At 33.8% G+C, this 14,154-nt stretch overlaps 1 protein-coding gene across 5 annotated transcripts in view; it reads left to right on the top strand.

Moving 5' to 3' along the window:
* Positions 1-11,194, top strand: part of SENP7 (SUMO specific peptidase 7) — a 203,958-nt gene extending 192,764 nt beyond the window's left edge. For 4 of the 5 annotated variants that reach the window (XM_012556033.2, XM_023732870.1, XM_023732868.1 and 1 more), the window contains 7 exons: positions 2,234-2,326; positions 2,964-3,088; positions 4,524-4,576; positions 5,928-5,971; positions 6,083-6,151; positions 7,863-8,013; positions 10,198-11,194. In XM_012556033.2, coding sequence (XP_012411487.2) covers positions 2,234-2,326; positions 2,964-3,088; positions 4,524-4,576; positions 5,928-5,971; positions 6,083-6,151; positions 7,863-8,013; positions 10,198-10,338 — 676 coding nt within the window. In that variant the 3' untranslated portion in view covers positions 10,339-11,194. Of the gene's footprint in view, positions 1-2,233; positions 2,327-2,963; positions 3,089-4,523; positions 4,577-5,679; positions 5,867-5,927; positions 5,972-6,082; positions 6,152-7,862; positions 8,014-10,197 lie in introns of those variants that run through there. The other variant, XM_023732871.1, reaches the window with a different exon arrangement.
* The last annotated feature ends 2,960 nt before the right edge of the window (positions 11,195-14,154 follow it).

Below are 14,154 nucleotides of genomic sequence, written 5' to 3'. Positions count from 1 at the left end.
ATAAGTAGTGTCATGCCAATTGAGCTAGATGTTCCCCGAGACCATGGTCCCCAGAGCCCTCCGTCCAGCAACTCAGTCCCTCGGGGAGATTGGATCTGTCCATGGGGTATGAAGGTCTCTTTTGGTTTCTTGCAATAGTGTTTTGTAGTTTTCTTTGTATAGTCTTTTACGTCCCTGGTTAGATTTATTCCTAAGTATTTTACCTTTTTAGGGATATTATAAATGACATTGTTTTCCTTATTTCCTTTTTGAAGTTATCTTTGTTAGTGTATAGGAATCCAACAGATTTTTGTATGTTGATCTTGTATCCTGCTACTCTGTTGAATCTGTTTTAGTTCTAGTAGTTTCCTTGTGGAATCTTCAGGGTTCTCTATAGGATCATATCATCTGTGAATAGGGATAGTTTTCATCTTCCTTTACAATTTGGATGTCCTTTATTTCTTTTTCTTGCCTTATTGTTCTAGGTAGAACTTCCAGCACAATGTTAAATAGGAGTGGTGATAAAGGGCATGCTTGTCTTGTTCCCGTTCTCGGGGGAAATGCTTTCAGCCTCATTGCATTGATAATGGTGTTGGCTGTTGATTTTATATAGATACCCTTTATTATGTTGAGGAATTTCCCTTCTGTTCCTATTTTATTGAGAATTTTTGTCAGGAATGGGTGTTGGACTTTATCAAATGCCTTTTCTGCATTGATTGAGATGATTGTGTGATTCTTTTGTTTCATTTATGTGGTGGATTATGTTGATTGATTTTCTAATGTTGAACTATCCTTGCATACCTGGTATGAATCCCATTTGGTTGTGGTATATTATGTTTTTTATATGATGCTGAATTCTATTGGCTAGAATTTTGTTGAGAATTTTTGCGTCCATGTTCATGAGAGATAATGGTCTGTAATTTTCTTTTTTTGTGGTGTCTTTGCCTAGTTTTGATATCAGGGTTATGCTGGCTTCATAGAATGAATTTGGAAGTATCCCTTCCTTTTCTGTGTTCTGAAATAGTTTGAATAATACTGGTGTGCACTCTTCTCTGAATGTTTGATAGAATTCTCCAGTGAAGCCATCTGGGCTGAGATTTTTTTTTTGTTATTGGGAGTTTTTTAAAATTACCTTTTGAGTTTCTTGTTACTGGTCTGTTCAGATTTTCTACCTGAGTTTGTGTTAGTTCAGGTAGGTAGTGTTTCTAGAAACTTGTCCATTTCCTCTAGGTTTTCAAATTTGTTGGAGTATAGTTTTTCATAGTATTCTGTTATGATCCTTTTTATTTCAGTTTGGTCTGTTGTAATGTCCCCTATTACACGCCTTATTTGGGTTATTTACTTCCTCTCCTGTTTTTCTTTTGTTAGTTTGGTCAGTGGTTTGTCGATTTTGTTGATCCTTTCAAAGAACCAACTTTTGGTTTTGTTGACAGCATGGTGCATCTTTCTAGGGTGCTATGTTGGTTCCTCCTCCCCTTTAAAACCTTTCTTGTGCCTAAACTTGATTTGATGTCTTCCTTCTTTAAGTTCCCTAGTGATGTGAAGAAAATAAACTAGTATTTTTGTACGTGTATGCCAGTCCTTTTCTAGGTGCATGTCCTAGATGCTTTTACATGATTCCTTTGTATCTTTTGTAACAGATTTTAGTTATTGTTTGTAAGTTTTTCTGTCCTCATGTGGTTATAAACTTAGGGCAATGTGAGTGATTTTTTATTTGTTCTTAGGGACCTATTAAATATTTGTTGGAAGAGTAAAAGGAAACATGGATGAATGATGGGTGTTCTTAACCTCATTGCCTGGTTGTTTCCTTATGTATGAAATGAAGGGAGATGAATTTCATTCTAAAAATCTAAGAATATGTCCCTCATACTTCATTAAATTTTAACACCGCCCTCATCACAGATAAACATTTGCACTGTTCTCTCAAGCTTTAATGATAACACATTATGCCCAAGTGGAGCTAAGTATAATAGGTATATTTGTGTCTTTACTCAAGTTACCGAGTCACTTATGGTACCACAAAGCCTTTTGTATATTGTTGCCTTTCTTCTTTCCAACATTGTTTATAAATAGTGCTCAGATTTAAGAAAAATCAGGAGTTAATAAAATATTTTTCTAGTGTGTTAAATATTATATATCTTGAAGATGATGGTTAAATAAACCAACTCTTGCATTTTTCAATATATAAAAATGACTCTTTAATTTCTTATTTTACATTTTAAATTTTTTGTATATCTACCTTTCATATTCCCAGAATGGCACAGAGAAGACATAAAAGAGTAAGAACATGGACTCGTCATATAAACATTTTTAATAAAGATTACATCTTTGTGCCTGTAAATGAGTCGTGAGTATTTCATATTATTTAAAAATAATATTGGAAGGAGTCCAAGATATTTTGTTGGGTTTCTTGATTAATTATTAATAAAAAGTATGGGTACATAAATTCTGGGTGTTACTTTTGTTTTTTCTTCTCTTAAATAGTAGCTATAGCAATGCATTACATATGTTGGATTTTGGTTTGACAGTGGTTATTTTGTAAATATAGTGAAAAAAAGAAAATAACAAATGACCACAAGACTGATGTTTGAGACATCGACATTTTTTATCTTTTGGTTCTCAAGAGAAGATACGCTAAATAAAATGTCAAAAGATTTTAAGATGACTTTTCAGGTGTATTTAAGAGAAAAAACTCAGTAAGTGCTAGTACAAAAAATGGTGATACAGATTAGTCTGTTAGGTCTATTTATTAAAGCAGATCCTTAGGAAGTTTGAATTGTACTCTAAGTATTACTTAATGCCCTGGTAACTTGGGATATTAATTAGTTTGGAATGTGTGCTTTATATACATCAGATATTACTGTAGACTACTCTTCAAAATTGATATGAAGTTTAAGTCATACTCACTTTCTGAGATACAGCTATTGAATGTTTTCTACATTGTTTAGATTTTGTATGTTAAGATTGTATTTCTTTTCCAACAGGTCTCACTGGTATCTTGCAGTCATTTGTTTTCCATGGTTAGAAGAAGCTGTGTATGAAGATTTTTCACAAACTGTGCCCCAGCAATCCCAGGCTCAGCAGTCTCAACAGTACAACAAAACAATAGGTGACATGCTCAATGTAGAATGGTGTTTGTAATAATTACGACAGCAGTATAATGGTTACAGGGACTGATAGGAAGTTAAAAGGTAGCATAGTAGGTATTTATTGTCACTAAACTTATTAGAAGGAGGAATAAGAAATCTGAAATTTCACGATAGATGCCCAGCCTCATTATAATTCTTAAGTTATACTGTTACATCAAGTTTTATCATAGCACTTTTTATAGAGTAGCCTTGCTAATATAAGACTTTATGCCGTAGATCTTTAAGCACAGCTTGGAAATTTCCTTTTTTTTTAATATAAATTAACACATTTCTAATAGATAATACTAATTCTTCTAGGTAATATAGGGTCTCTTATAATTCTGTAATTCTTCCATGATTTTTTTAATGTTTCAACCCAAAATCTTAAATAAATAAACCTAACTTCTTTGTGAAAAATGCCAAAATTATATGTGTGTTTTATAGCCTAAGTTGCAAGCAGGATTAATAATAGTTATTACCATAATACTGGCCAAAACCTAGGGGGATAGAAAAAGGAAAATTGATAAAGCAACTGATTATTTTCTGATTTCTCTAATCCTCCTGAGCTTCAAAAGTGTACTTATGCAAAACTCTATTATCATAGATTAGAAGAACCATTACTAGGCAAATTAACTATTCTCCACATTAAAGCAGCAGGTGTTTTTTTTTTTTTTTTGAGAAAATATCCACAACCAAAGACACCATTTCAACAATTCTACATGTACACTTCAGTGACATTGGTTACATACTTCAAGTTGTGGTACCATTTTTGCTATTCTTTTCCACACTATTCCACCACCATTATCTTAAACACACTGCCCCTAAGCTTCCCATCCAATCTTTCAAGTTGCCATTATCAATTTGATCTCACATAGTTAATTCTTTAAAAGAGCACAATGCTCAAAGCAGACATACTTTCCTAATTAAAATAAGCTATTTTTTGGTTCAAAGAAGACTTCAGGAGATAGTTTTGGTTTAAAGATTAAAGATTTTTTCAAGGCAGTAGTTTTGGGGGCTTATGCAGCCTCAGTGGCTCCAGAAAGTCTGGATTCCTTTGAGAATTTGGAATTCAAAACAGCAGCTATTTTGATTAGTGAGCTGCCTTTAAAGATTGTCTTTTTGTAGCAAAGTGGCTCAGCTAATTAGTATTGTATTAGAGTTTGGCTCTGGATTTATGTATTGTCTGATAATAGCCAGCCATTGTTAGTTTTATCTTTTGATTGAATTTTGTTCATAATATTAACCATGAAAAAATTTAAATAGATCCCAGGGGTGTGTGGGTGTGAGTGTGTGTGGGTGTGTGTATATATATGTATATAAAATTACTGCTGTGCATTCAAAATTACAATTTAAGCTTATCTAAATTGTGTTAGGCATACATTAAAGATTCATAATCACTTCATTATTTCTAATTAGATAATGATCTACATACTACTTCAACACTATCCTTGGGTGCAGAGGATTCCCAAGTAAGTTGTGTTCTTTATAGATGTGAAGGAAGGAAATTCACAAGTGGGCTGTGGTGTGTATTGGCAGCCCATAATCAAATTGTGCTCTTTTATGATTCTTTGACAATTTTTGTGGGAGTGGGAAAGCGAACAAGAGATTTATCATTTATTCTTATATCTGTTTATCTTGCTTTTACCTCCCTAGTTTATTAGTGTTTTATCTGATGTTCATCATGGTTGACTAGTTTCTAATTTCTAAGGATCACTACTTTCTAATTTCTGAAGATCAGATTTACTTTTATTCTTCAATTATGTCAGCAGCTTTTTTGAACTTAGTGTCATTTACTAACTTTAGCAAGCATATTTTGTATACTACTTTCTATATTATAAGTTGTAGTTAAAAATCATTCAGAATACACTCAAGGTCAATCCGTATGACTCCTGAGGTTAAATTGAGTCATTGTTAACTTTTCTTTCTGTGAGCCTCCAGGCTGGTATACATGGTCTAAATTTGGTGTCCTTATTGATTAAAGTAGTCACCAAATAAATTTTTCCTAGGTGCAGACAGCAGCAGCCTCCTTGGCATAGGCTTATGTCTTTACTGCCAGTGGTCTAGGGTGGGCAGGAAGAAAGAGGTTCCTTTTCTGTTGTCACAGTGGCAAGATAAGGAATTTGTTCCTACTTCCAGGGCTAGGTTTCCCAATTAAGTTCCTTGGAATGCTACTTCTAAGATACAGTTTACGATAAAAAGGATTTTAAAGTCAGTTAAATTGGGTAAAACCTGTGTACTATTCCTGTCTTAGAAATTCATTGTGCACATTAGAATAATAAGGTATTAAGAAGTCCTGCATTAAAGAAACCTGCTTAGGTTTGAGTGATCTATTGTTTCATAAATTTATTTAAACTAAACAATATCAACAATAAAAACAATAACCACCCCCTTCCCATTTCCCTTAATACAGATTAATACTCTGCTTCTAGTGCCTCAAAGGGAAAAAATGTGTCTTTACTGATACCATAAGTCAAGTTAGAGAATGTATGTAAAGAGAGGTTAAATTAACTTGTTTATCTTGGCCTAAGATGCTAACTCTGAATAGAAGTAAAATTCCACATTGTTTTTTCAGCCTTGTTAAAGTTTCATACTCCTTGAGGCCACATGTAAAAGGATATAAAGTACTGTTTTACCACTATGAAAAAAAAAATCAGCTAATTTTTGAAAAACGAAGTTCGTTCGCTCACTTAAGATAATGAAGAGAACTCTTATTTGAAATATTAATTTCAAAGTCATTTGAAGCATTTTAAGGAGTTGCTGAGTATTAATTTATTCAAACTCGCTTTAATTGCAACATCCTAAAAGTTCATGTTATTTCAGAGTACCGAGATGAATATGTCTGTACCAAAGAAAATGTGTAAAAGGTAGGTGCATGCTATAATAATAATACAGTTTTTCCAGATATTTAGGTATACTTCATATTTAAATATGTGCATCTTGCTTTCTTTTTTTTTTTTTTTTTTTGCTTTTCATAGGCCATGTATTCTCATACTTGACTCCTTGAAAGCTGCTTCTATACAAAATACAGTTCAGAATTTACGAGAGTAAGTAATGACAATTTTACCCATTAGTCTGTTATCTAAAATTTCAATAGTTTTGAGCCTATCTTAAGAATTATTAAAAAGACTATCTCAGGAATTGTAGTTTATTATGCATTAAGATGAGGTCTGCAAACCTAATCAATAATAAATTAGCCTGTTGTGTGTTAATATTTCTCAAGGATTACATCAAAAGTAAATTAGGAATTTGTATTCATAATTGAACAAAAAGCATAATTTTACAAACCGAAACTCATTGCCATTGAGTCGATTCCAACTCATAGCAACCCTAAAGGATGGAGTAGAGCTGCCCCCTAGGGTTTCCAAGGAGCCGCTGGTGGATTCGAACTGCCGACCTTTCGGTTAGCAGCCAACCTCTTAACCACTCCTCCACCAGGGCTACAGTTTTACAAAGACATTATCAAAAGTACCGTTAAAAGGTACACAGTCTACAAGACCTCCCTCACTTCTGATACCAATTGCAGGTTTAGAGGGTTCCCAAAACCACCCTCAGGTTTGATAATTCACTAGAAGGACTCATAGAACTCACTGAAAGCTGTTACACTAATGGATACAGTTTATTACAGCTAATGGATACAGTTTATTACAGTTAAAGAGATCAACCAAAGAAACAACTGCATACAGCAGAGTCCAGGAAAGTACCAAACACAGAGCTACCAGTTGTCCTCTTCGGGTGGAGTCAGGACACTGTTATTTTTCCATTATCAGTATGTGACAGTATGCACACATTATTGCCAACTAGGGGAGCTCATCTGAGCCTTGGCATCCAGAGTTTCTTTTGGGAGTCCATGATATAAGCATGGTTGACTGCCCACATGGCTTAGCTAAGTCTACAGACCCTCAGAAGATGGAGCTGATACTGTATGACCCCAAAATCCCACCTTACATCACATTATTGGTGTGGCTCAAAACTTCCATTCTAAATCACATTGTTACGATCTGGCTGGCCCAAGATCCCCACCCTAAATCACATAGTTGCTGTGGCTCAAAGCCCCCCCCCCACCCCCCCGCACTAAATAAAATACATTGTTACTGTCTGGCTGGTTCAAGGCCTCCAAGCAAACAAAGACATCCCTAGCAGGCATGACATTTTACGGGTTTAGAGATTACCTCACAGAAACCAAGGCAAAGACCAGACCTCTTGTTGGTTCAAGGTCAATTTCTTTACTACACAGGCCACCTGCTAGCCTTTGGCCAAGGCTTTCTTATAGCAAAATGATCATATGCCTAACACTTGGAGAGGGAATGGAATGATTTAAAGAAACAACTAATCTGTCCTGAAAGCTGTTACATACATTTTCATACCACTTTAGAAAAAAGTAAGAACTCTTTAAAATTCTTCTCATTATACATTTGTGTGTGTGCTTGTCTATGTGTATAATTTTGTAATTTACTATGGCCTGGAACAATCTAGCAATGAAACTTTTAAAACCACTTGTTGGTTTACTTTGTAATATAAATGACTGTAAGTATTTGAGTTATGAGTGTTGAGTTGAAAAAAGTCTAACTTTTATGAAAATCAGATTTTTTTTTTTAAGTAGCACTTGTGAAGGCTCACATAATTTGCACTGTCTAGTCTTTGGCTATTTGGCTTGAGATAATATATCTGGCAGCAAATGTTTTTCTACCTTTGTGAAAGTGTTGTAGATGGTACAGAGATTTCTACTGGAGTCACTCTACTTCTTGATGATTTCAGGTATTTAGAGGTAGAGTGGGAAGTCAAACGGAAAACTCATCGTGAATTTAGCAAAACAAGCATGGTGGACCTGTGCCCTAAAGTTCCTAAGCAAGATAATAGCAGTGATTGTGGAGTGTATTTACTGCAATATGTGGAAAGCTTCTTCAAGGTATGTGAAGATATAAATAAGTTGTTTATTCACAGTTACGAGCATAATCACAAATTAACTGGACAAGCAAAGAGGAAAATGTTACTGGTAATCATGAAAAAACAAAAAAGAAACAACAGAAATAGATTCACAGATGATCCAGATGTTGGAGTTAGCAGATTAAAATTTTAAAATGATCTGATTAATGTCTGAGAAAATAGAGGCAAAGATAAGCAAAATGGATGAAGAGATGGCTCTATTAAAAAAAAAAAAAAAAAAAACCAAATGGACATCCTGGAACTGAAAATGTTTAATGATATATCTGAAATTAAGAACTTATTGGATGGGTTTAATAGCAGATTGGATACTGCAGAAGACAGGATTAGTGAACTTGAAGATAGGACAATAGAAAATATCCGAACTGTAGTTCAGGAAAAAAGAATATAAAGAAGATAACAGAGCATAAGAGACAAGTGTGATACAGTCAGAAGGTCTGATTTACACGTAATGGATTCTTAGAAGGAGTGGAGGGAGAGGGGGGATGGGGGGCAGACCGGCAAGTAAGCATATTCAAGAAGCAAAGACAACCACAAGCTAGATAAGTACAGTGGCAAGAATGGGTGTTATTTTTTAGTTCATCAGAGTCTCTATAGGGACATTAAAGAAGAAATTTTAAATGGCAAGGAATCACTCTTTGTTTATTGAGCTGTCAACTCATTACTTAATCATTACTCTGTTATTTATGAAGACAGGTATGGGAGCAGGGCATTTTTGACCAGGAGCCTACCTGGAGAGTGCTTAAAGGTACTTATAAAGCATGAGGGTTACGGTATACAGTTACAGTTTTTGGCTTTTTTAGTATTGGGAAGGAATGATAATATATAGAAGAAGATGGTACACATGGAAACCATTAAGTATCTGATTTTTATTTTTTCCTTTTATTTCGTATTAGAGCTTCATCATAGAGTGACAATTCTGATTCTCAAATATTCTTTCCAAAAGATTTTCTATTGTTTCTAGAAGACTCAAAATGCCTTACTGTCTAACATGTTCTGAGTCTGCTACATAATTCTACTTTATATAACCTCATCAATAGAATATACTTCTAATATAGGTTGTAGCACCATGTAAGATTCCTGGAAAAAAAACAAAAAAACTAAACTTTGTGTTTTGCGAATTTGTGCAACAATATAACTGAGCTTAGGTTGAAAAAATTGGCTTGGGGCAGACTACTGAAAGCCTGTGGAATTTTGTAACCAAACCCTAGCAAAATAATAATAATTCTAATAAAAATACTAATACAGTTAAATTTCCACTAGCATTTGTTCCGAGAATTATAGTCAGTTCATCCTTTTAGCCTTATGTCCAGGGGCTCTTACTTCATTCAAGCTGTAAGTCCTTCTTATATCTCTCTTCTAATAGTCAGGTTCATCAAAATTATAAACATGATCCAGGGGTTACCTTCTTTAAACCTTTACTATTTTTTAAGCAGAGGGAAATGGTTTTGCATGTTCATCTATACTTATAGATTCCCCAGTTAACTTAACATACTGGAAAATGTAGTGGCTCTTGAAAACACTAACCCAGCCGTTTCTTGCAGTAAAAGAAGACACTTCTGCAGGATTTTCTATTTTTATCTGAAGAAGTTTTTCATATACTGCTAAGGATTTCTTTTTGTTTTAGTAGTTTCAAAATAATAGCATACTGCAAAAAATTGTGTTCAGACAACCTGACTTCTGCATTATGGTGAATCATTCCCCTATATACCAGTGCTGTTTGAGCTAATTTACTTAAGCATGCTAAACTCAAAAACTGGATTTTTTTAAATTTCATCATGTTTTTCTTTCTGAAATTAGAGAAACAAAGTAAAAGAAATACTGAAAAACAAACAAACAATAAACATTAGCTATCCAAGATAAGTTTTCATAGCAGAACACATGGTACTTAATTTTGATTTTCAAAAGTTAGCAATTTAATGAAAGTATTTTAAATTGATTATGATGTTGGTTGTACAACTCTGTGAGGATACTAAAAACCATTGAATTGTACGCTTCGAATGGGTGAATTGTATGGTATGTGAATTATGTTTCAGTAAAGCTTTTCTTAAAAAAAATTGTTTCTTGTTTCTTGTAAAAATGAAGTTGAAACAAAATTTGAAATTATGCTGCTAAAATGATTGCATTCTTTTTTTTTTTCTCTCATTAGGATCCTATTGTTAACTTTGAACTTCCAATTCATTTGGAGAAATGGTTTCCTCGTCATGTAATAAAGACCAAACGGGAAGATATTCGAGAGCTTATTTTGAAACTTCATTTACAGCAACGGAAGGGCAGCAGTAGTAGTTAATCTCTGTAAACATGACACAGATGTTCTACAAGATTACTGGAAAGCTGCTTACCAGCATTTGCATTAGCCAGCTCACAAAGAAGAGAAGTAACTTGGAGTAGTTTTATTTTATAAATCATTGAACATTATTTAAAATATATAAGATTTATTATTAGAATTGTTGGGATCTCAGACATGGGGAGGGAATTGGGGTGATGTAGATAAACTTACTAAATAGAAATTAAAATTTCATAAATATTTGATATTTTTCTGAGTGAATATGCTTGGATTATGCAATAGCATATGTAAGGTGACAGTGTTTTTGTAGATAATAAAACGATGTGATCTGTACTTCCTCATGACTGGGAGTTGAAGGGAGTTAGGCTCTTCCTGGTGCCAGCCCCAGTGCTTGTCAATTTTGTTGACAAGTCACATCATATTGTAATTCTGTTCTTTGCAGCTCAAGCATGCAGTATGAATACTGTGTATTTTTTTTTTTTTTTTTTTGAAGAATTTAGTATCAAGCCTTCAGAAAATGCCATTTACGGCATCCCTTCTGTATAGTGTAAAAGAAGACATTCATAATGTTAGGAAGATGAAAAATACTCATTCTTTCAAAGTAAAAATTCATTCTTTCAAAGTGCAGCTTATCATGTTTCTCAGTTGCTAAATGGAATTTACAATTTCTGCTCTAACTGTGATTTTTTTTTTTCCATTTCTTTTGACATCGTATGTGGGGATTTGAGAATTAATTGATTCAGGGTGACGTTTGGAATAAACTAAAAAACTGGATTTTTTTCTATTTCTTTTTTATGGTTTTCTTTCTGAAATTAGAGAAACAAAGTAAAAGAAATACCAAAAAAAAAAAAATTAGCTATCCAAGATAGGTTTTTAAAAATTATTTATGTAGCTGCTCCACTCAATGTAAATATTGACTCCTAAGTTATCCCAGAATATATGTATACAATTTCTATACATATAGAAGATAAAATCGGTGTCCTCATAACTTTAGCAAAAAAAAACCCCAAATTTCCCAAAGTACTATTTATTAATTGTTAGAACTAAGTGTATAATTTTATACCTCTGTTTACCCAGTATTCATCTGCAAGGCCAGATTGTTCTCATTGCTTTTATATTTTTTAGATGGTGGTTTTTAGAGACCTGTGATCCCCATAGAGCTTAATTTTTTTAGGTAACAGTTCTACTGAATTCATGTGATGATGGTGGTATTATATCTGACTAAACACTTCAGAACTTTCTGATTTACTCTAACGTTATCAGGAATATATTGTATTTTCTCAGATAAGAAGAATGTTCTTTTAAGAATATTATTTTAATCTTATGCTTTAAGCAACTCTTGAATTTACATTGTAACTGTATATAAAGCAGTGAAACAAAGACAATTTAAGATAAGGCTAAAAAGGCTGAGCATTTTATTTCAAAATCATGTGAATTGAGGTTGTCAGTTAAGCCTTAGTGTCCTTAAGCTTTTATTGATCTGGTCACCATCTTTATATTGTTAAAGATATTTGTCTTTTGGAGATTCATATAAAGATGGTTATAATTATATAATTCATTCCTAATTTATGTGTGTATGTGGGGGTACTTTTTTAGGTGACTATTTTTAATTATTTTTTACATCTAATTTTGGGTACAGCAGGTATATAAGACAGCTTCTTGTGATTTCTTAACTTTTTCATTTGTGTGTTTTTCAAAGATACCACTGTTGTTTATCATGTTTTGAAGATTGTTTAAAATTCATTTTCCTAAATTCATGTGGAAATAATGCTTTGAAAATATCAACATTTTATATTAAACGTGTTTCCAATTAATTAAATAGAAGTGTAATTTTTTTCTTAATAAACTTGAGCAGTCACTACAAATGAATTTCAAATTATATGCTATCCAGTGAATATCTTATAACCGATGCTTAAATTAATTTTTCATCCTATTTTAACAAACTTGTGGTTAATTTGAATGTCATTTTGATTCAGGAAACATTTTGAGCATCTACTATTAGCAGGCATGTACCACAAAAAGAAAAGAAAGCTATTATTCCTGTAGCATTTATAGTCTAATAGGAGAATGGCCACATGAACAGTTTCTTTGGGAGCACAGAGGGAAACAGCCTAAAGATGTGTGTGTGGATGTGTGTGTGTGTGGATGTGTGTGTGTGTGCATATGTATCTAGTGGATAGTGAGAGGGTTGTCTGTGGAAAGGGAAAGCCTACCTAGAGAAGATAATGCTACTGTTAATTCATAACTCTTGGGATTTTAAAAAAATGGTAGTTTTCTTTTTAAATCCTACCCAATCATTTAACTAGGACTTAGAAGAAGTTTAAACCCATTGCTGTCAAGTCGATTCCAACTCATAGCAACCTATAGGATAGAGTAGAGCTGCCCCATAGGGTTTCCAAGCCTGTAATCTTTATGGAAGCAGACTGCTACATCTTTCTCCCGCAGAGCAGCTGGTGGGTTCAAACTGTTGACCTGTCAGTTAGCAGTTGAGCTCTTAACCACAGTGTCACCAGGGCCCCTTAGAAAAAGCTCAATACCACTTAAAATCAACTACTTATGTGGGGAGGGAAGAAAGGTCATATAAAGCCCTTCCTAATCTTGTTCCAACTTATGTTCTGTCCTCCTCCTGTATTCCACTGTCCCCGTACTTTTAAGTCATATAATATTTATTCATTGTGCTATAAATACTTTTGTGTTAGCAACAAGCTTAAATGTTTTTCTCACAGGAAAACGATCTTAAGTTTTCTTTCGATACTGTTTCTTTGGAAATATGTTGGGATAAGGTGAATGTGGATTGGTAGCTGTCTTCAGGATTTTTTTATTGTGGAAAAACAACCCTTAAAACCGTTGAACTGGTTGTGGACTGGGAGAACTGTGAAGGAACATGTCCACTCTGAGGACCTAACTGACCAGAACTGTATAAAACTCAATTGGAAAGCTTATGCCTCTGCTTGCCTCTTATAACTGAGGTTGTCTTTGTGGAAGTTTGGAAACTTTGTTCATGTGCTGCTAGAAGACGTGGTTCTATGTGTATGAGGCTTCCTTATGCTAGTATGACCTTACAACTGATTGCATCTCTTATACGGGCTGGAAATCAGGATCAGGACTCCTATAAGGAGACTCCAGATGAAGATGTACTTTACTTGATACTATCATGATAGCATTCTGTGTTTCCTGTACTGTATGTATTCTTCTACAGACTAAACCTAGAACCATGCTATGAACTATTGTCCTATGAGTGTGAATGTGACTTTAAATCCAAGACTATAGATGGTTGTGTGGAGTGGCATTGCAATATTGTACCTCCACACTTGCCTTGCACAATTTATTTCCTCTTCCTGGCCCACTCTTTCACTACTGTGAACTTTATTTTTTCAAAATCTAGCTCAAATGTCACACACCTCTAGGAAAGCTTCCCCACAGCTGCTCACACAGAATAATTCATTCCCTCTTTTGCTCTCCAATAACAATTTCTATATACTTCTCATTGTTTTTATTATCTGTGTGTACATGTTTTTCCTTTTATATTACAAGCTTCTCAAGGACTGGAAACATTTTACTTTTCCTGTATTTAGTATGTCAGTAGCATATGGTAAACATTTTGAAAATTTTTCTGAGTCAATAAATGATCCTTAACTGGTTTGGAATTAAGGTATGAATGGAGGAATTTGGTACTTGTTATCTATGCTAAAGCACAGTTTTATCTTTTTTTCTTAACCTGCTTATGGTTTCGGGACATTTTTTGAAGCATAACAAGGTTCAAGGGCTATCACGAGACCTTGAAATGTTTCCCAAAAAGAATCTCCTTAAATAAAAATT

The sequence above is a fragment of the Trichechus manatus genome, unplaced genomic scaffold (assembly GCF_000243295.1).
Source record: "Trichechus manatus latirostris isolate Lorelei unplaced genomic scaffold, TriManLat1.0 scaffold00055, whole genome shotgun sequence".
Lineage (NCBI taxonomy): Eukaryota > Metazoa > Chordata > Mammalia > Sirenia > Trichechidae > Trichechus > Trichechus manatus.
The sequence above is the reverse complement of the archived record's forward strand: the minus strand, read 5'-3'. Positions and strand labels throughout refer to the sequence as shown.